Genomic DNA, 23,494 nt, shown 5'->3' with positions numbered 1-23,494 from the left:
GAAAGTAAACCAAAGGTATAAAAATACATATTGATTAGATGGGGCACCTGGCTAGCTTAGTTAGTACAACATGTGACTTTTGATCTCAGAGTCATGAATTTGAGTTCCATGTTGGGTGTAGAGATAGAAATATAAAGTTTTTGCAAAAATATAACTTAAACAAAGCTCAGAATTAACTGACTGGAAAATGATTGCAAAATATATGGTAAGTGAAAAATTTATATATACAATAGCGTAAAAAGCACATTAAAATCAGACAAAGAGAAACAACCAAAATGGATTAAAAACCACAAGTATGTATATCAGAGAAGAGTACCCAAATATGAAGAGCAATTAAATATCATAGATAGAAAAATGTAAATTAAACTAAGTTTCAATCGTTTCCCCCTCACCAAATTGACAAGTACACTTGCCACCGGGAATTGGGATAAAAAGGTTGTATTCAAACTTTGCTGGTGCAAATCTAAATTGTTACAGACTTTCTTGAAATGCATTCTGTAAAATCAACCAAAATTTAGAATATTTATATTCTTTGATCCAACAAGTTCACTTTTGGGAATCAAAAACACCAACACAGAAAGATCTTTGTAATGGTTCCAAGCTATAAACAAAGCAAATTCTTATCAACAGGGAATGACTGCATAAACTGGTGTGCATCCATATCATAAAATACGATAAAGACATTAAAAAGAGATAGAGGATACTCATGAAAGAAATTGAGGAAGACACAAAGTAATGGAAAAACATTCCATGCTCATGAATTGGAAGAATAAGTATTGCGAAAATGTCTATGCTACCTAAAGCAATCTACACATTTAATGCAATCCTTATCAAAATACCACCAATTTTTTTCAAAGTAATGGAACAAATAATCCTAAAATTTATATGGAACCAGTAAAGACCCTGAATAGCCAGAGGAATGTTGAAAAAGAAAACCAAAGCTGGAGGCTTCACAATTCCATACTTCAAGCTCTATTACAAAGCTGTAATCATCAACACAGTATGATATTGGCACAAAAACAGATACACAGATGTGTGAAACAGAATGTGGAGCCCAGAAATGGACCTTCAACTCTATGGTCAACTAATCTTCGACAAAGCAGTAAAGAATGTCCAATGGGAAAAAGTCTCTTCAACAAATGGTGTTGGGAAAATTGGACAGCCACATGCAGAAGAATGGAACTGGGCCATTTCCTTATACCACACACAAAAATAGACTCAAAATGGATAAAAGACCTCAATGTGAGATAGGAATCCATCAAAATCCTTGAGGAGAACACAGGAAGCAACCTCTGTGACCTCAACCACAGCAGCAACAGCTGAGAAACATCACCAAAGGCAAGGGAAGCAAAGGCAAAAATGAACTATAGGGACTTCATCAAGATCAAAAGCTTTTGCACAGCAGAGGAAACAGTCAACAAAACCAAAAGACAACTGAAAGAATGGAAGAAGATATTTGCAAGACATATCAGCTAAAGGTCTAGTATCCAAAATCTATAAAGAACTTATCAAATTCAACACCCATAGAAAAAATAATCCAATCAAGAAATGGGAAAAAGACATGAACAGGCATTTCTCCAAAAAAGACATCCAAATGGCCAAGAGACACATGAAAAAGTGCTCCACATCACATGGCATCAAGAAAATACAAATCAAAATCACAGCGAGATACCAGCTCACACCTGTCAGAATGGTTAATATTAACCAGCCAAGAAACAACAGGTGTTGGTGAGGATGGGGAGAGAGGGGAAACCCTCCTGCACTATTGGTGGGAATGCAAGCTGATGCAGCCATTCTGGAAAACTGTAAGGCGGTTCTTCAAAAAGTTGAAAATAGAGCTACCGTATGACCCAGCAATTGCACTGCAGGATGTTTACACTGAGATACCAGCTCACACCTGTCAGAATGGCTAATATTAACCAGCCAAGAAACAACAGGTGTTGGTGATGATGGGGAGAGAGGGAAACCCTCCTGCACTGTTGGTGGGAATGCAAGCTGGTGCAGCCATTCTGGAAAACGGTTAGGCGGTTCCTCAAGAAGTTGAAAATAGAGCTACCGTATGACCCAGCAATCGCACTGCAGGGTGTTTACAAAAATGTAGTGATGTGAAGGGGCACATGCACCCCAATATCTACAGCAACAGTGTCCACAAGAGTCAAACTATGGAAAGAGCCTATATGTCCATCAACAGATGAACGGATAAAGAAGATGTGGTATGTATATACAATGGAACATTGTGCAGGCATCAAAAAATGAAATCTTGCCATTCGCAATGACATGGATGAACTAGAGGGTATTATGTTAGGTTAAATAAGTCAATCAGAGAAAGACAATTATCATATGATCTCACTGATATGAGGAAATTGAGAAACAAGACAGAGGATCATAGGGGAAGGGAGGTAAAAATGAAGCAAGTTGAAACCAGAGAGGAAGACAAACCATAAAAGACTCTGAATCTTGGGAAACAAACTGAGGACTGCTGGAGGGGAGGGGAGTAAGAGGGATGGTGTGGAAAAAAATGAAAGAAGATGAGATTGGGAGGGAGACAAACCATAAAAGACTCAATCTCAAAAAACAGACTGAGGGTTGCTGGGGGGAAGGAGGACGGGAGAGGGTGGTGGGGATATGGACATTGGGGAGGGTATGTGCTATCATGAGTGCTGTGAAATGTGTAAACCTGGTGATTCACAAACCTGTACCCCTGGGGCTAAAAATACATCATATGTTTATTAAAAATAAATAAATAAATAAATAAATAAATAATATCTCAGGCCTCAAAAAAAAAAAAAAGGGATGGTGATGGACATTAGGGAGGGTATGTGCTATGGTGACTGTTGTGAATTGTGTAAGACTGATGAATCACAGACCCGTACACCTGAAACAAATAATGCATTATATGTCAATTAAAAATTAATTAATTAATTAATTTTTACAAAAGAGATAGAGGGTTCTCATGATATATTGCTAGTGAAAAAAGACTGAGAGGAATGCATATGATATGATTCTAGTCTGTAAAATGAATAGTAGCCATAAACATATACCTTCATATCCACATGTAAGCAAGACAAGCAAAGAAGAAACTTAAATTCCACAAGAATATATTATATCAAAATAATTTTCTTCACTCTGAAGAAATTCAAAGAGCTACACCAATCTGAAAAAGTGGCTCCTCCTCAAATACTCTGCAGCTTGTTTCTATTACACTGATGAAAATAGAATCCACACAAAATGAAAGCTATTTCTCTGTAATGAGAGATAAATCCATGTTTAATTCATAAATAAATAATATTCTGATGACAAAATGTTCTAATGACTTTTAACAGTTTGATATTGTTTTTGACATTTTACACATTTGTAAACATTAGAACTCAGAAATTCTATAAAAATATACTTTTATGGTAATCTCTTAAATATATAAACTGTGAATACAAAGAATTAAAATTCAGAACAAGAAAATAAACATTCAGGCATATTTTTGTTTACTTTTTTGTTATTTCTCTTTTTAAAGATTTTATTTATTTACTTGAGAAAGAGGGAGAGAGGACAAGGGATGTCAGAGGGAAAAGCAGACTCCCCAGTGAGCATGGAGCCTGATGTGAGACTCTGATCCCAGGACCCTGAGGATCATGACCTGAGCTGAAGGTACACACTTAATAAACTGAGCCATTCAGGTGCCCCACTTTTTTCTTATTTCGATACATTTTGTTTACTGATGACCGATAAATTCATTTTAGGGAAATCATTTACAAGAATTTACAAATAACCAATTTTTTTAAGAACTTCTCAGAAAAAGTAAGTTAGGTTGCAGGACATGTACAGAGCAGCAAAGCAAGCACTCTACTTCCATACCACTCTACTTCTTTCCTATATGAACTATGAATTATGATCTCAACAAAAACTAAATTATAATAGAAACGCCAAACTGAGAAGGGAATCACCAGATTCCCTAAGCTTACTGTAAATAGATCATGATTATCACTCCCATTAAGTAGGAAGCCCTATACTAAGCACAAGTTGGCCACAGAAACCAAAGTAGGTTTAATAGTTGAGCCCTTTCTCCAGAACAGAAAGAGGCGGCAAAATGACTAAAATTTATGAACATGTAGATGTGTTGCTTTATATATAATATATATTCTTCTATTTTTAGAGACTAAACGTGTGCTCCACAATTTCTTATGTTGAAGCCCTAGCCCCCAGTGTTCTAGTATTGGAACGTGGAGCCTTTTGGGAGGTAATTAGGTTTAGATGAGATCATGAGGGTAGAGCTTCCATGACAGAATTAGTGCCCTTATAAAAAGAGAAAGAGGCACCAGAGATCACTCTTATTGCCATGTAAGGATACAGTGAGAAGACAGCCATCTTAAAGCCAGAAAGAGGGTCCTCATGAAGAACTGAATCTGCTAGCACTTTGATCTTGGGCTTCCCAGCCTCTAGGATCATGATAAAATAAATATCTGTTGTTTAAGCCACCCAGTTTATGGTATATACTTATGCAGCCTAGCTGATTAGGACATGAGATATATTGGGGAAATAAATCTGTATTTTTTTTTAAGATTTTATTTATTTATTTGACAGAGAAAGATCACAAGTAGGCAGAGAGGCAGGCAGAAGGGTGGGGGGGGGGGGAGCAGGCTTCCCGCCTAGCAGAGAGCCCGATGCGGGACTCTATCCCAGGACCCCGAGATCATGACCTGAGCTGAAGGCAGCAGCCTAACCCACTGAGCCACTCAGGCGCCCCTAAATCTGTATTTTTAATTTCAATACATTTGTCTTCAGAAATGGCTACAAATAATAATTTCTTGGACATAAGCTGGTAGCTACCAGGTTTTAAAATTCATTACATGCAGCACCAACAAAACTAGGCTTCACAAAGGAGACTGCATAGTAGTTATCATTCTTATTTTTATTTTAACAATAAGAATAATGCTCCCTTTTAATATTTAAACATTTGCTCTGATTAAACAGTCCATTTCTGCTGACTCGTAACAGACACTGGCCTGGTACTGTTTATTAACTTTCCTATGAACATATTGTTTATAGCAGGTGTCTGATTAACATAACTGGTCACTGAAGGCTCATTGTTGGCCACAGAAGAGAGTAGCTTTGCCTGGCAGCAGAGCCAGCTCCTTTATCACCTCGTGTATTTGAATCCTAATCAGATTTAATCCCCTCCTAACTTTCCCTTCTGTGGGGTGACTCATACTTGGCTGACTACACAAGTGTGTCCTAAGTTCACCAGATCATTGCAAAAACCAATTTGAGTATGTCTCAATAAATATGGCCTGGGGATACATTAAATGATTTCACCTTACAAACCATAAAAACAACATACAAACTAAATAAATACAATAGCGACAAGATGTCCTTTTGGAGCCTGGTAACCTAAACTGATGCTAGTATGACATCAGACCATCGTACATTTCTACAAAGTGACACATTTGCAATAGATCTACAAGAGATGTCCCATTCTTTAAATCGTATCCCCCAAACCAAACAGAATAATCATGAATAAGAAATTATTACCTGGGCAAGCCTATATTATTACCTGGGCAAGCCTGTACAATCTTCACACTCTTGCTTTCTGAGAGGAGCAGACTTTTTCTGAAGGGTAACATTCCTGCTTGGTCCCAAGACATGAGATAAGATAAGGCGACCAAATAGTCTTACTTTGTATCATCTCTAGGGCTTTATAGGCAAATGATACTTTTTTTCATTTCTTCCTACTTTATTAACTTTAGAGGAAAGCAGGAAAGATTTTCCTTTTATAACTCTTCCTTTAGTACTGGCATGAATTCCTTCTTTCTGATTTGGCTGATAACATCTCTCCCCTTCTTTCTGTTTAACTACGAGGGTCTACACTATGAACTGGGTTATAGCAGTGAACAAGAAAGATAAGATCTCTGTCATATTGAAAATCAACAGGCAGATAGAGGAAATACACAGTTAACAAAAATATGTTTAAATATAAATACATTAAATATGTCAAAAATAAATACCAAAGAAAATGAGGACAATAGAAGGTTATGAACACTGTAAATACAGTAATGTTAATGGATTGAATGTCCCCATGAGCTGCAGATTTATTAAAAGGGGAGAAGAGCCAGAAAGATGTCAAAAGTGGTCAGAGGTCTGAAAAACAGATGTTGGGGGCTTACAGTTACTGAGAATGCCAAAATCCAGTTATAGCCAAGAAAGTAAGTCACTAAAGGAATATGACCATTAGAAATGAAGATTAAAGTAAGCACCTCCAGAACACAGACAACTGGATGTAAACATAACAAAAGTCCCCAAGTTACTATAAATGCCTCAGTCCTGCAAATGGTACAGTTAGGGAGCCCGTTATGATCTGCAGAATAACAAGTTTGGAATATGGTAGTTCGTCATTGGCCTCTTTCTCTTTCACTTCAACGAAGAACATCATGGAGAACATGTATTAGGAGTGTTTCTAACACTGATTGGTTCTAGGCAGTTACAGAAAACAAAAATATGGCGAGATTTGCAATAGTTATATGAGTAGTCATCTCATCCCTGAAAAGCAGCACTACTATTTACACTCCAATAATCAGAATTGTTTCTCAAGGGCAGATTAAGTAAATTAACACTGACCTACTAGAAATTAGCCAGCTCATATGGGCCTTTAATACAAGACAGGGGTTCTGATTTCATTTCTGGCTACAACCACCCAGGGGGTGGTTCACCTGCAGGGCATACACAAGGGCTGTCTTCCGGTGAAGCTCCCAACAGCCCAGCCACAGCTCCATCTTTTCTCAGTTGTGGAAACTAAAATGAAACTAATGAGCTTATCATGACTCTAGCTCTAGACTTTAGGGAAACTAACCTTTACAAACTAACCTATACATTACATAACCTTTACATCATGGAAGCCAACATTAGCAATTGGCTTCCATGATGCCAAATTGGCAGTCTCTCCCCACCCCCCAAAAAATGTGGTTTTACAGATCTGAATAATTAGCCTACATTTATTTCAGTTCCACTGATAATTTATATAGAATATGAGGGAGACTTCATTCACATCCTGGGAACATCATGGTACCTTATTGAGCAGAGCATAATTTTTTTTAAGTTCTCATTTAAATTCCAGTTAACATACAGTGTAATGTTAGTTTCAGGTGTACAATATGGTGATTCAACACTAATTTTGTTTTTAAGACTTGAATCAGAAATTCTAAAAAATGTGCATTCCTGAAGGTGACTTAAAAAGTGAACTGGGTAAGAGCTGCAAAACTCTTAACTGTTAAGGGCTGAAAACTACTTTAATTCCTTTGGAAGTTTCACTTTACTAGGGGAATTAATGGGACTCTGGATCAAGTGGAATGCCAGAAAAAAATCAAAGCAAGAGCTTTGATTATGACATTGAAGTAATTATACTACATGATAAAAAATTTTCATTTCATAAGAATTTCTGAAATATTTTATGTTAATGTTTCATTTATCAGAAATTTGCCAGCAAAGTTGTTCTCAACAGGGAGTTGATGTTCCTGATATTATAGTAATTCAATCATATAAAACAAAGACTTGCTAGTGGATCTTTGCATGTTAAGAGTATGGGGTATATAATCCTAATAAACAGTGATCTAACAAAAGGAGCCTAAAGCCTTGTCTTCTAATAGACTTATGAAAGTAATTATACCTTTATTGAAGTTACACTACTCTCAAACTCCTGCTGTTCCCACTGTTTCTTGAAGATGGTTATTTTCTACTTAACAAAAACAGACAGGCTTTAGAAGAATAGCTAGCGTTAAGTAATATTATAAAATTTAATCAGATTCTCTATGTAGCTTATATAACAGTGGTACAAATATTTCAACCCAAACAATAAGAGACTCAAAGGTTTTAAGAAAAAAATCCCAGAATGGCTAATGAGAGTAACTTACTAATTGGAATAACAACTCACATGACTGCAGGAAGACAGGAAAAAGGGGTAAGTCTTTCAACTGGCCCTGATCATTCCCAGGGCCTACCATTAGCCTAGGCTTTCCCAGGCTTTGTTTGCATAGCCATAGCTGGGGGAAAGAAGGCATTAACATTGTTAAATAATGAAAGATGAGACAAAATGTCAGGAACCATCTTTAAAAAGTGTTAGGGGAGAAAGCAGGAAAAATTGTAGGAGAGTGCTTGGGTGAGGTAGCTGAAGCAAGGTGATGATGAACAGATCTTTCAGGGTTGCTCTTTGCCCCTAGGGTCCAGTCTCTAGTTTATACAGGGATATTCAAGCTTTAGGGGAAAATGTTTAAATAGCTCCTACTGACACAAAACTGATTTATATGCAAAACCTAATTTGCATTATGTATTTGAAAACATCCATTTCCAATAGGCAGATAATAGGAGACTAAAGGATTCTAAACAAGAATTCTACAATGAAAAGCCACCACTGTCGACTAAATCTCAATGAATGATCTAGCATCTTTTAGTTAGATGTTTTAGCAATACCGTCCCTTCTCCAGTTACCCACCAGCGGACACAGATTTGTCCTATTCACTGTTAACCAACTGACCTAAAAATTCTAGTTTGTTTTGTACACAATCTCTCTTTTATGTATGAACCCTCTTTCTTTTATGATCCAGTTAACTCATCCTACAATTATTGACTCATCTTCAACATTCTCTATAACCTTCTCTGATTCTCAAACTTAAAATGTAGTATTTGTATCAGCTTAGGGTTCCATATTGCTCTATAAATATTTAGAGCACTGTATTTATCTAGTTATATGTGTGCATGTCCCTCCAATTATCATATGGATTTTGAGATCTTTGAACTACAATGTATTTCACAACACATATAAAGTGCTCAAAATGTATTTGTTGAATATTTTTGCAACAACAATTTTATCAAAAAAGATTCTAGATTGCCACAACCTACACTGTACAATCTACATTGTATTTCAAAGATCTCAGAATCCATATGATAATTGGAGGGACATGCACTCATATAACTAGATAAATACAGTGCTGTAAATATTTATATAGCAATAGTATAAAACCCTAAGCTGATACAAATATTATGTTTTAAGTTTGGAAATCAGAGGAGGTTATAGAGAATGTTGAAGATGAGTCAATAATTGTAGGATGAGTTAACTGGATCATAAAAGAAAGACATAACTATGGATTCTGGCTTCCCCACTCCAAGGGTTTATTTACTTAATAACTTGTCTGGACTTAATATCTGGAATTTGATCTATCTTCCCCTGCCAGGTGTTTGGCTATTCATTTCTCTGCTCAGTTATTGTTTTAATTTTTTAAAAGTAGCTTTTCAAAAGGTTCTCTCTGATTCTGTATAATTTAGTTATCATCCTATGATTGGATAGAGTGTTTATTCACATGCCTTGAGACCTTAATATTTCCACCTTTTGCCTATAGGTCTGCGTGTGGGTTGGAACACAGTCAGGGTTCCCATGTGCTCATATTTTATATCTGCCTCACATTTTACCTTCCGCTGGTACTTTTGGGTCTTTCCTGTTCATTACTATTGTTTTCCAGTTAGCTTGAGATGTGTGTAATAGTTAGCAAGCCATTCTAATGCTTTCTCATTTCCAAATCTGCCTATTAAATTTATGGCTTGCCTGTGGCTGCACCAACTGAGATTGAATTCAGGCTAGCAGAGCTGCAGCTTCTCTCCATTTATTTCTTATCAAGTGTGTTACATCTACTGTCAATGGCAATGGATGTGGAGTTTTTCTTACCTCTTCATACGAATTTAGCTTCCTGCTGGTTGGTGTCTGGTTATGGGGGAAGGTAATAATCTTTATATTAGACATATTGATATTGGTTCAGGTCTTCATGCTCTTGCCATGATCTAGTTCAGTAAAGCCTATGACCTACTAGCCTACCTTTGTTCACTGGAGAAAGACAGAATGCTCAAAATATATGGAGCCAAGTAAATGAGTAGAATTCTTAGCACAAAATCAGATTATCTGAAATGACACAGTAAGTATGATTCAGGTGTGTGGTTTGTGTTAGGAAAGCTTGGCACATATCTTAATGGCTATATAATGAGAATGTTTTTTTCTACTATCATCCCCACGCACTAGTGAAAATAGTCCCTGAATTGATTTGCCATGAAGATCTTTAACAGGATCCAGAACATTGGATCACTTTAGAAGTGTTTGATGTTTGCCCTACCTGCTCTGATGGCTCTACAGCAAAGCTCCTATGAATCTATAGACTCTTCCCATGCGCGACAAAGATATAAAGGTTTTGTAAGTGGTTTCCATAGCCCTTGCATAACAGGAAGCCAATTCCCCACCCCCCACCTGGTATTTTAGTAGATATTCTCTGATGCTTTCAGCTGTGTGGAAGGTAAAAACACATTCTCTTTCCTGATTGATGATATTAGGAATAAGTCATAAAATGAAAAGAAATGCATTAGAGCATACTAAATGGATGCCTTCCTTGGTTGTGGCAATCTAGAATCTTTTTTGATAAAATTGTTGTTGCAAAAATATTCAACAAATACATTTTGAGCATTTTATATGTGGTGTGAAACATGATACCCAAAATGTCTAGTAGTCAACAAAAATAACAACAGAAATATTCAAATAAGTAGTAAAGTGTAACCCACACTCAGGGAAAAAAGCAGTCAACAAAAACTCACTCTGAGTGGACTTAGATATAAGATTTAGCAAGACCTCAAAGATGTCATAAATACACTCAAATAATTGAAAATTATATTTAAAGAATTAAATGAAAATATGACAGTCAAAAATGGGGCATTATCAAGAGAAATAGAATCTAAAAAAGTAACTCCATGGATTCTAGAGTTGAAAAACATAACAAAATGGGGTGCCTGGGTGGCTTAGTCGGTTAAGTGCCTGACTTCGGTTCAGGTCATGATCCCAGGGTCCTGGGATAAGACCCCACATCCAGCTCCATGCTGGGTGGGAAACCTGCTTCTCCCTCTCCCACTTCTCCCACTTGTGTTCCCTCTCTCACTGCGCCTCTCTCTGCCAAATAAATAGAATCTTTAAAAAGAGGAAAAGAAAATATAACAAAATGAGAAATTTACAAAACGGGTTAGCAACAGATTTGAGAAAGTTGAAAGGAAAAAGTAAACTTAAAGATAGATCTCAAGAAATTAAAAACAGAGCTTCCCTATGATCCTGCAATTGCACTACTGGGTATTTACCCCAAAGATACAGATGTAAGTAAAAAGAAGGGCCTTCTGTAGCCCAGTGTTTATAGCAGCAATGGCCACAGTCACCAAACTGTGGAAAGATCCAAGATGCCCTTCAACGGACAAAGAGATAAGGAAGATGTGGTCTTCACTATGGAGTATTATGCCTCCATCAGAAATGATGAATACCCAACTTTTGTAGCAACATGGACGGGACTGGAAGAGATTATGCTGAGTGAAATAAGTAAAGCAGAGAGAGTCAATTATCATATGGTTTCACTTATTTGTGGAGCATAACAAATAGCATGGAGGACATGGGGAGTTAGAGAGGGGAAGGGAGTTGGGGGAAATTGGAAGGGGAGGTGAACTATGAGAGACTATGGACTCTGAAAAACAATCTGAGGGTTTTGAAGGGGCAGGAGGTGGGAGGTTGGGGTACCAGGTGGTGGGTATTAGAGAGGGCACGGATTGCATGGAGAACTGGGTGTGGTGCAAAAATAATGAATACTGTTATGCCGAAAATAAAAAAAAAATTAAAAAATTTTAAAAAGTGGAAAAAAAAAACCTAAAAAAAAAAATCAGTAGATACTGTCTGTCCACTTTGAAGAATTGAAAATTTTTTTTTCAATTTTTTTCAATTCAGACCTCTGGGACACATTAAGTGTATTCATATAAGTGTAATAAGAGTCCTAGAAGAAAAGGAGAGGAAAATGTATAGAGAAAAAAATGGCTGAAAAATTAACAAATTTTATGAAAAACCTTAGTCTACAGATCAAAGAAGTTCAATGAACCCCAAGTAGGATAAACACAAAGTGATCTATGATCCAAACCCATGTCTGTGGTATTTTGTTATGCCAGCCCCAGCAATCGAATACATAAAGAAATGCCTGTGTCAAAAGGTGATACTGCAGAGCAGGTAGCTACTCCATGTGTTTGTTATTCACTAGATAGATGCCCTCTATCTTTATTTAGCCATAGTCTCAGGAAAAAAAGAATGAAAAGCAAGATTGACTGAAATTCAATTTCCTAGAGGATAGAAATAAAAATTAACTTGTTAAGGAAAAATAGTGAATTCCTGGACTGAGATAAAATTGCCAGTATTTTTCATTTCATCTCTTGTTTTTAATGTATATTTTCAAAATGCTTTATAATAAATATGTGCTAAATTTTTAGAAGCTATTTAAGATAAGGCTGTTGTACCTCCAATACCTCTGCATTTTTTTTTTTTACTTCTGCATTTTTTTACCACCAGAATTTCCTGGTGTCTCATATTTCTTTACCCTAGAATTTTCTATCTCTATAAATCCTCCTTAATCACTTTCCTACATAATTAAAATTTTATTGATAGAATGTCTGTTCATATGAAAAAAAATTTAAGGGAAAATCATTATATGTTTCCCATTTAATAAATTCTTTTCTTTGAAAACAGAGGGGAAAAAAGCAGTGTTGTCCGTTTATGGTGGACAAAGCTGTGTCCCAAGGAGCAGGAGGCACAGGATTTAATTACAGTTTGCCACTAACTAGTCAGGGAGCCTAAACACAGTTTCTTCAGATGTATAAAATATATAAGGATAAATAACATATAAGTAACTTCTATGTTTCTGATTTTAAGATTTTTGTCTAGTGCTCCATAGTGAAAAGAGACTTCAATGTTGTTTTCTGTTCATTTCAACTGCAGAAAATAAACTATAAGTTCTATTTAAATACTGGGAAAATACTGGAAAACTTTCAAAGTTTGAATTTCTAAAACATTAGGCAGATATAAGAATAGATGGTATAGAACCACAATGTATTAGTTTCCTTACTTTCAGATATGCCATTCTTTAGTTATTTGTTTCATTGGTTGAGACTTAAATGAGTATCAAACAATAGCATGTTTGCCTAGTCTTCAGCTTTTAAGATCAGCACATACATGTAGCCTAAAGTTGCTTCATTTCCCCAAAGGAAGAATTTCAGACAAAAATCATGTCCTCAGTCACAAAATTTTTGTTACCATAGTGATGAGAATAAAGAATGGGGGGTAGCTAAAAATACCTGAACAAATACAGACAGCTTTAGGAATTTGACCTACTTGGTGTCATACACTGAAGAAGTTAATCAATTGAATTAACTACATATGCGTTAGGTGAAATAGTCTACTGGTTAAAAAATGCGTAGGTTGCACATCTGGAGCTATTATCCATAATCAAAGAAGTCAGTATGAATGAAGATGACTGACAATCTAAAATGCATAAAACCCGATTCTTTTAAAAATGGAATATATACCAGAAGCAAGTAGAAAACCATTAATTGAGCTTCATTTCCCATAAATTTTCTGTTTTTCTTCCATTAGTTAGGATATTTCCATTTCAAATGAAAGCTTCTTATGCACCGAAAGAATTTTTTTAACTGGACAGAGCAACATAATTGGACATATATTTAAAATTATGTTAAAAGAGTGGCTCCTTTACATAAAAGAAAGCTTCCCAATTGTAGGCATTATAATAAAAACAATATGTTTTTAAACTAAGTTTTCTTCTGAAAATTCTAGTTTTAACAAGAAATTTAATAAACTCGGCCATTTGCAGAAAGCCTACTTCATCGCAAGGCATTAGGCTAGCCTGTGAAAGATCAATAAAAGGCAGTACTTGCTGCCAAGAGCATTTTAATCATCTGTCTAATTATGGTTTCATAACACAGACTTTTAAAGTATCTCTACATAGTAAGATGGAAACAACACAGCCTGACTTGAAGAAACCAAGAATAAAGTTCCAACTCTACTGGTGAGCTTAGAAAAGTCTTGTTCTAAGTCTCAGTTCTCTCATCTGTAAAATGACCATAAGTTAGCATCTCACCACCTCTAGCACACACAGGTCCTTAAGATAATCAAAAGAGAGGGTGGAAACCAACAGAGAACATTCAATAAATAAGCTCTATAAAATGAACTAGTATTCAAAATAGTTCAACATTTAAACATTTTCAACATAAAAAATTATAAAGATAACTAAATATACCTAAGAATTACTTAAAAACAATAATAGCAATCTTTACTGAGCACTTATATTGGGACACATATTTTAAATATATTATTTCATTTAAACTTCACAACAGTCCAATGACTTAGATAGTATTATCTTCCTTTTATGGTTGAGAAAAATAAGGCACAGCAGAGATAAATAAATTATCTAAAGACATATATCTGGGGTGGTGAAGCCAGGAATTAAACCCAGCAAAGCTAATTCCAGACCTACGCTCTCAGTAGGTCTTTATGATGTACTCCAAAATAATCAGTAGAGGGAAATATCTCTATGAAACTTAATTTGTAAAAAATTAGATTTTAAATTATTAACACTAATCAGTGTAAGTTTCTGAAATGTTTAATTAATGTTATTTTGTGTTTAACTTTTTCATTATTTTTATTTTTATTATAAAGAAAAATGAAAGCAATTTAAAGGTACAACAGTAACTCATAAAATCTCTGTATGACAGATTGTTATTCAGTTCTTAATAATGTTGTGGTATGATATGGCTTGGAATCTTGTAAGAATGAATAAGAAAAAAAAGGCAGAATTTCAAACACCTTGAAAATCTCAATTTTCATAAAAATAATGTCATGTACAGAAAAAAACTGGAAAGACAGACATCAAATGTTTACAATTATGGCTGCTTAGAAGTTTTGTATATTTCTAGGCTCCCAAATTTTCTATAATTAAACATTCAAGGTTTTTGTCATCAGGAAAAAAATGACTTAACCAATATAGTCATGTTTAGTAAAGCTCAAAATGATTTTGGTGCTTCTTTCAGTCTATGAACAAATAGTGAGAGTCTAGAAAACTGTTGTAGGTACTAAGGATACAGCAGTGGCAAAGCAAAGTCCACAGGTAATAGATTAGATAAATTCAAACTAAGAACTAAGAAAGAGAACTTCAACCTATAAGGAAACTTCAGCCTTATCACTCTGACCTTAATCATATCTTTCTACTGGCATATGAGCCCTTTTCTTGTATTTATTTATTTATTTATTTGAGAGAGCATAAGCAGTTGGGGAGGAGAAGGATAGAATGAGAGGGAGAAGCAGGGTTCCCACCAAGCAGGGAGCCTCACGTGGGGCTTGATCTTGATCCCAGGACTCTGGGAACATGACCTGAGCGGAAGGCAGATGCTTAAATTCACGAGGTTCCTCCCTTTTGTTGTATTTAGAAGGGGTCCTGAAGTGTTTTATCTTCTTTTCTCAATTAAATTGTAGATCCATCATCCATCATCTTTAGACCTAACAGCAAGCTACAGCATTAGTATGGTCACAGTAACATGGAGAAGAACCTTAAGGAAGTAAGGTAATTTGATGAGACTTCCCCATCTTGGTGACTAGTCTTTAGAGAAGGGAAGGGTGTTGTTCTATTTAAATTATTAAATATTCTCAAACAATACTATCCTTTCACCTACTTACTGTTCAGAAAAGAAATGATTTGCTAACTGTAAGATTCTATTTTATTGAAATAGTTTATAATGTTTAAACATTTAAACAATTACGTTCTTCAGTACCCAATCTAACTATCCAGGAGAAAGCTTTTTAAAATATAGTAGCTTAGGTTCCGAAGCTCAGGGGTTAGAGCACTGGTCTCGTAAAATACAGTAGCTTAAAATAAACTGAGTTAGATGTAACCTTTTTATATCAAAAAATATATTAGAATCTTAAAAACTTAAAGCCAGGGGCACCTAGGTGGCTCAGTGGGTTAATCCTCTGCCTGTGGGTCCTGGGATCAAGCCCTGAGTCTGCCTCTCTGCTCAGCAGGGAGCCTGCTTCTCTTCCTCTCTCTCTGCCTGCTTTCTCTGCCTACTTGTGATCTCTGTTTGTCAAATAAATAAATAAAATCTTAAAAAAAAAAAATTAAAACCATCTCCTCCACCCTTCTTAAAAAAAAAAAAAAGCAGTATTGTATTAACTTCTTTTGACCTATCTATTTTTTTTAACGATTTTATTTATTTATTTGACAGAGAGAGATCATAAGTAGGCAGAGAGGCAGGCAGGGAGAGAGAGAGAGAGAGAGGGAAGCAGGCTCCCTGCTGAGCAGAGAGCCCGATGCGGGACTCGATCCCAGGACCCTGAGATCATGACCTGAGCCGAAGGCAGCGGCTTAACCCACTGAGCCACCTAGGTGCCCCTTGACCTATCCTTTAAATCTCTTCTTTCATATACATTAAACTAAGATTTTAAAATTTTAGGAAATGGATTTAAGGATAAGCTTAATGGAAAAAGAAAATGGAACAAAAATGGAGCAATTTAAGTTATATTTAAATTAAATTAAAGAAGGAAGGAAAGAACAAGGGAACGAAGAAAGAGGGAAAGGGAACAGCAAAGAAAGGGAAAAGAAAACAAGAAATGGGAAAACCACTCGCCTCTATGGACCAGGTCCCAAGCCTCATCAATTTGCTGCTGGGTTGGGAAATGACCACAGTCATTGAAGAACTTGAGGAGCTCACTTCTTTCTAGTCCTTGCCAATCTTCTCTCTTAGCAAACATTGTTTCATAGACTAAAAGAAAGAGACAAAAGAAAATATTTTTCTTATAAATAAAATGTCAATAACAAACCACCAGAAAGCTTCATCTATATTCAAAGAAGCTTTCCCTCCAGTTTTATTTGTATGTCTAGCGATTAGAGTAACTCTGTGTCAGCCTCCTGGGGAAGGTTAGAAGGAAATGGGACATGCTTCTCCCTCCCACATCCTCTAGTAGTCAGATTTAGATCTGTTTCCCCAAAGAGAACACTGGCAGCCTCCGGCCTGGTTTACATGAAAAACACCCACGGGCCATGCATACATCAAGGCTCAAGTTACAACACAAGACATAGCTTTAATGTCAGGGCTTCTGGGGGCCTGACTTCTACTGACCCATCTCAGTGCTCATTTTTATTTAGCTCCCCTAATTTTTTCATCTCTTTTTGGCTTCTATCTACACTCTAGCCACTTATATCAGTGACTGTCCTTTGGACTGCTTATTCTTCTTCTGATTTTGCCCCTACATGGAATGATGTTTGCTTTTTTCCCCTGACTTCCTGTATTTCTCCTTCCTAATTTAAGGTGACTGGACTTGAGTGACCACAGAAAGTGATCTTTCCACTCCTGGCTCAAGGTTTTCACAGAAAACCACTCAGCAGGGCCATCCTTTACCTATGTCCCGTACTTGACAGTAACGGGGCTTAGATAATTAGCAAGAAAATGGATGCAAACATTTTATAAGTGTAGTTCTCCAAAAACGTTTTAGTTTTTCTTTTCAAAAAGGTAATACTGAGTCTCTACTCTTAAGTATGCTGGATCGCCCCCAGGAAGGTGATTGTCAATCAGCATTTACAGGATGACAAAGTCGGCCTCGGTACAGGCTTAGCTCTCAAGTATGGGCTCCAAATGACAAAGGGCAATAGAGTGGTTTCTAACAGGAGTCAGTGCATGATCCTGACACTCAACCACATGGACTTTCGACTTTCTGTTTACTCACTTATTCATTCAGTTGAAGTGGACAGTTGTGAGACTTTAATAAATTCAAGAAATATTGAGTGATTGCCTAAATATAAGCCACTATTCCAGATATGGAAACAAAGCAGCAAAATAAATTTATATTTAGAATATCTATGGCTTTTCTCTCTTTTCAAATAAGCAACCTAGAGCATGTGCTGTTGGTACCCCATCCATACTGCCTTGTCCCTTACAATTCTACACTTGCTACCTTGACTTTCACTCATCAGCATCTCATTTCATTGCCTCAGGGCTCCCTCTGGCTGCAGGACTCCATTCTGCCCACCTGTGCAGCAAGCCAGAGTGCCAGAAAATTAAAGCCCCCAGTGCAGTGGTCCTCAACCCCGGACCTCCCTCAACTTGGAGTTGATGGATAAAGGCCCAGCACTTAAGAAAAGTTGTCTACACCGTTCCTTAGAGGGATGTAGCTCCAGCTGATGGTAATCGGTCTGATAATGCATTCTTTTTTTACTTTCATCCCTTCCCTATCTTAACTTCTTTCCATTAACAGTATTTCCTGAGATCTACTTGCAGATTAGTTGTACTTAAATTCTTGTCTCAGGGTCTGATTCTGAAGAAATCCAAACTAGCACACAAAGAAAGTCACTTTTTTTATTTTCTGGTTAAGGAAATATATTTCTCCTTGAAAAAGTATATTTACCTTTATTAGTTTTTCATTTAATCAATTTTAGACGCTTCTTACTAGATTCAACTAAGACACACATTAATATTACGGCCATGTAACTGTATTAATAGACAATAATGCACTTAACCTATATACTATGCTTGAAAAGCAAATGTTCTGCCACAAACTAGCAGAATTAATATTCCAGACAGGTTTAATCAGGGTCAATATAAAACTTAAATCATGAAAATTAAATGAAATTTTCTGGTCATTTAAAGATTCTTAAAAATGTGTAGAGATAGGTATCTGCCAAATATCACCCAATTAGTAATCCACATATGGAAGGGACAGAGAATTTTCCGAGGACTAGAAAGGCAAACAAGAACTTGCAAACTCTGTGGACTCTAGAGTTACTTTAACCCTTAGTGCAATTCCATGATGTATATAGAATCTCTCTGACTTCTTTCTTTAACCTCTAGCCACAGAAAAGGAGTCATTCTAGCTCAAAGGATTCTGATTATCTGTAAATATATTTTGGCATATAACTTTAGCATAAGTAATAAACAATGAAAACTATCAACAAATATTTCTGAGCCCTTTCATAAGCCAGGCATTCATTAATAGTGGCTATTCATTAATGAAGGTTAATAGATACAGTCCCTGTCTTCATGGAACTTATAGTCTGCTGTGAAAAACACATTTTATGATTCGATAAACTCTCCCCAAAATGTAGCACTTTTACATTATAAAGCAGAAAGATGCTGATATCAATTAAATATAATTTATTTGCATAATTTTGTTGTTTTTTATTATTTTTAAAGACAATTTTAAGAGTATTTTTATTTTTTAAGGTTTTATGTATTTATCTATTTGTCAGAGAGAGAGGGAGAGAGAAAGAAAGAGAGCATGAGCAAGCACAAACAGGAGGAGCAATAGACAGAGGGAGAAGCAGGCTCCCCACCAAGCAAGGGGCCCTATCCAGGACTCAATACCAGGACCCTGGGATCATGACCTGAGCCAAAGGCAGACGCTTAACTGACTGAGCCACCCAGACATCCCTCTGAGTGGTTTGAATTCACATTAAAATTAAGAAGGTACAGAGATTTCTCAGATACCTACTACAACCACATAAGCATAGTCTTCTTCCATTATCAACATCACGCACAGTTATACATTTGTTTCTAAGGATTACACAATATAGTCACTAAGTTCCACAGTTTATTTCAGAGTTCACTGTTGGTGTTGCACATTCTATGGGTTTAGACAAATATATAATGACATGTATTCATCATTGCAGTATTGTACAGAATAGTTTTACTGCCTTAAAAATCCTCTATATTCTATCAATTCATCCCTCCCCCCAATCTGCCCCCAGGTAAATATAAATTTTTAAATTTTCTCCACAGTTTTGTATTTTCTAGAATGTCATATGGTTGGAAGCCTATAGTGTATAGGCTTTTCAGATTGGCTTCTTTCACTTAGTAATATGCATTTAAGATTCCTCTGTCTTTTCATAGCTTGATAGCTCATTTATTCTTAGCTCTAAATATACTCCCTTGTTCACATGTACCACAGTTTATTGATCTGTTCATCTACTAAAGGACATCTTGGTTGTTACTAAGCTTTGGCAATTATGAAAAACCCATATGTATAACCATGTGTACATTTTGTGTGGATATGTTTTTGATGCCTGTGGGTATATACCAAAAAGCATGACTGCTGAATCATATGGTAACAGTATGATTAGTTTTATAAGAAACCACTACAATGTTTTCAAAAAGGGTTCTATCATTGGCATTCCCATTAATAATGAATAATAGTTCCGGTTGCTTGACATCCTTACCAGGATATGATATTGACAATGTTCTGGATTTTGGCCATTCTAATAGGTGTGTAGTGTATCTCACTGTTTTAATTTGCATTTACGTAATAACATACTATATGGAGCATCCTTCCAAGTGCTTATCATCTGTATATCTTCTTTGGTGAGGTCTTTGGCCCATTTTTCATTCAAGTTGTTTGTTTTATTATTCCTAAATTGTTCTTTGTATATGTTCAATAATAGCAGTCCTTATAAATGCATCTTTTGCAAATATTTTTCCCAGCCTGTGGATCGTAAACTCATTCTCTAAACATCCTCTTTTGCAAAGTAGAAGGTTTTAATTTTAATGTAATCCACATCTTCCATTATTTCTTTAATGGATCATGTCTTTAGTGTTGTATCCAAAAAGGCACTGTATTAAATATCATCTATGTTTTCTCCTATGTTACCTTATAGAAGTTTTATTTTTTTGCACTTAGGTCTATGATCCATTTTGGTTAATTTTTGTGAAGGATGTAAGGTCTGTCTTTAGATTTTTTATTTTATTTATTTTTTTTTTGCATATGGATAGTTAGTTGTCCCAGCACCATTTTTGAAAAGACTATCTTTCTGTTATTGTATTTTTTTTTTTTTTGCTCCTTTTTCAAAGACCACTTGGCTGTATTTTAGGGGCCTGTTTCTAGGCTCTCTATTCTATTCCACTGATATATTTGTCTATTCTTCACCAATACCACACTGCTTTAATAATTGTAGCTTTATAGTAAGTCTTGCAGCTATGTATCATCAGTCCTTCAACTTTGTTCTCCTTCAATATTGTGTTGACTAGTCTTGTCTTTTGCCTCTCCATATAAACTTCAGAATCAGTTTGTCAAAATCCACAAAGTAACTTGATAGAATTTTGAATGGGATTGCACTGAATCTATACATCAAATTAAGAAGAACTGACTTCCTGACAATATTGAGCCCCATGAACATGGAATATCTAGCCATTTACTTAGTTCTTTGATTTTGTTTATCAGAGTTTTATAGTTTCCTTCATAGAGACCTTGTACATACTTTGTTATATTTAAACCTAAATATTTAATTCTGGGGGTATTAATGTAAATGCTGTTGTTTAATTTCAAGCCCACTTGTTCATTGTTGGAAGTTAAAAGAAAAGAACAACTAACTTTGGGATATTAAACTTGTATCCTATGCAGTGTTGCTGTAATCACATCACAGTTCCAGAAGGATATTTTAGTCAATTCTTTCAGATTTTCCACACATATCAATCATGTGAATAAAGATGGTTTTATTTCTTACTTCCCAATCTGTATGTCTTTTATGTCCTTTTTTTTTTTTTTTTTTTTTTTTTTTTTTTTGTCTTATTGCATTATCAAGGACTTTAGTATGGTGTGGAAAGGAGTGGTGAGAGGAGACATCCTTGTACCTGATCTTAATGGGAAAGTTTAAAATTACTTACCATCAAGTATGATATTAGCTGTAGGGTTGTTGTAGATAGTCTTTTAAGTTGAGAAAGTTCTTCTCCATTCCTGGTTTAATGAGATTTTATATTACAAATGGATATCAGATTTTGTCAAATGTTTTTACTCTATCTATTGATAAGACCATGTAATTTTTCATTTTTAGCCTGTTGATATGATGGATTACATTAATTGATTTTCAAATACTTAGCCAGTCTTGCATACGGGGGGTAAATTCCATTTGGTGGTGGTATATAATACTTTTTATACTTTTTTGGATTTGATTTGCTACTATTTTATTGAGGATTTTGCATCTATATTCAGAGAGATTCTGTTCTGTAGTTTTCTTATTAGGTCTTTGCCTATTTTTGGTGTTAGGTTTATACTGGCCCCATAGGACGAGTTAGGAAGTATTCCCTCTGCTTCTAACCACTGAAAAAGATTATAGGGAACTGGGACACAGTTAAGTGTCCAACTCTTGAATTTGGTTGAAGATCATGATCTCAGGGTCGAGAGACAGAGCCCCATGTCAGGCTCTACAACGGGCATGGAGCCTGATAATTTTCTCTCTCTGCCTCTTCCCTCCTGCTCACATGTTTTCTCTTTCTCCCTCTCAAAAAATAAATAAAATTTTAAGTGTTTAGTAGAATTCACCAGTGAAGCCATCTGGGCCTGGTGCTTTCTGTTTGGAATGTTATTAATTACCAACTCCATTTATTTAATAGACATAGGCCTATTCAGATTGTCTCTTTCTTCTTGTTTGAATTTTAGCAGACTGTGTGTTTCAAGGAATTGGTCCACTTTGTTTAGGATATTAATTTTGTAAATTAAAGTTGTTCATAGTATTCCTTTATTCTCCTTTCAGTGTCCAAAGTATGCATGGAAATATCCTCTTTTTCTGATATTAGTAATGTGTGTCCTTGTTCTTTTTTTTCTTAGACGGGTTTGTTTGTTTGTTTGTTTTTTCTTCCATCACTTTAGGTTTAAAATTTTTGTTTTTTGTTGGGTTTGTTTGTTTGTTTTTTCCTCTCCCACCAGTTTAAATATTTCACTCCCTTCTTGCTTGTATGGTTTCTAATAGATTGCATGTAATTTTTATCTTTCTTCCACTATAGGCTAGGTGCTTTTTACATCTGGTTTCTTTCAGGATTTTTTATCTTTGATTTGCTATAGTTTGAAGATGATAATGCATATACCAAAATAACTGTAATTTTTGGAATTTATTCTGCTTGGTGTTCTCTGAGATGCTTGAATCTGTGGCTTGGTGTCCAAGAACAATTTGGGGGAAATTCTCAGTCATTATTTTTAAATATCTGTTCTATTACTTTCTCTCTTTCTTCTCCTTCTGGTATTCCCATTAACCTTATGTTAACTCTTTTTGTATTTGTCCTATAGCTCCTGCATATTTTGTTCAGGTTTTCTTCTTTTTTTTCTTTTCAGTCTTTGCTCTATTGCTTTCTCAGTTTTCAAGGATTCTACTGATTTATCCTCTAGCTCAGGGAGTCTTTCCTCAGCCATGTCTAATCTACTAATAAGACCATCAAAGGCATTTCTCATCTTTATTACAGTGTTATCTCAAGCATTTTTTTTTTTTTGGTACTTTCTTAGGATTTCCATCTCTCTGCTTACATCACCCACTTGTTTTTGCATGCTGTCTACTTTATCCATGAGAGCCTGCAGTGGTTTTAGTTGTTGTTGTTGTTTAGCCTGTAGTGTGTTAATCATAGTTGTTTTAAATCTCTGATCTGATAATTCCAACATCCCTGCCATTTCTGGTTCTGATGCTTTGTCTATTAAAACTGTGCTTTTTTGCTTTTTTGTATAGCTTTAATTTTTTATTGATAGCCAGATGTGATATATCAAGTAAAAGAAACTATTGCAAATAGACCTTTAGTAATGTGGTAGTAAGGCAAGAGAGGAAGTGTTCTACAGACCTATGATTAGGTTGCAGTTTCTTAATGACCT

The 23,494-nt window shown here is 35.6% G+C and overlaps 1 protein-coding gene across 1 annotated transcript in view; it reads right to left on the bottom strand.

Annotated features, from left to right (window-relative positions):
* The window catches only part of IQCM (IQ motif containing M), a 436,096-nt gene that overhangs the window by 160,820 nt on the left and 251,782 nt on the right, over positions 1-23,494 (bottom strand). The window contains exon 12 of the mRNA XM_082727609.1: positions 16,507-16,641. Within this exon, the coding sequence (XP_082583735.1) occupies positions 16,507-16,641 (135 nt within the window). The remainder of the gene's footprint in view (positions 1-16,506; positions 16,642-23,494) is intronic.

Source organism: Mustela nivalis (genome assembly GCF_964662115.1).
Source record: "Mustela nivalis genome assembly, chromosome: 4".
Taxonomy (NCBI): domain Eukaryota; kingdom Metazoa; phylum Chordata; class Mammalia; order Carnivora; family Mustelidae; genus Mustela; species Mustela nivalis.
This window is presented reverse-complemented; position numbering and strand designations above follow the sequence as displayed.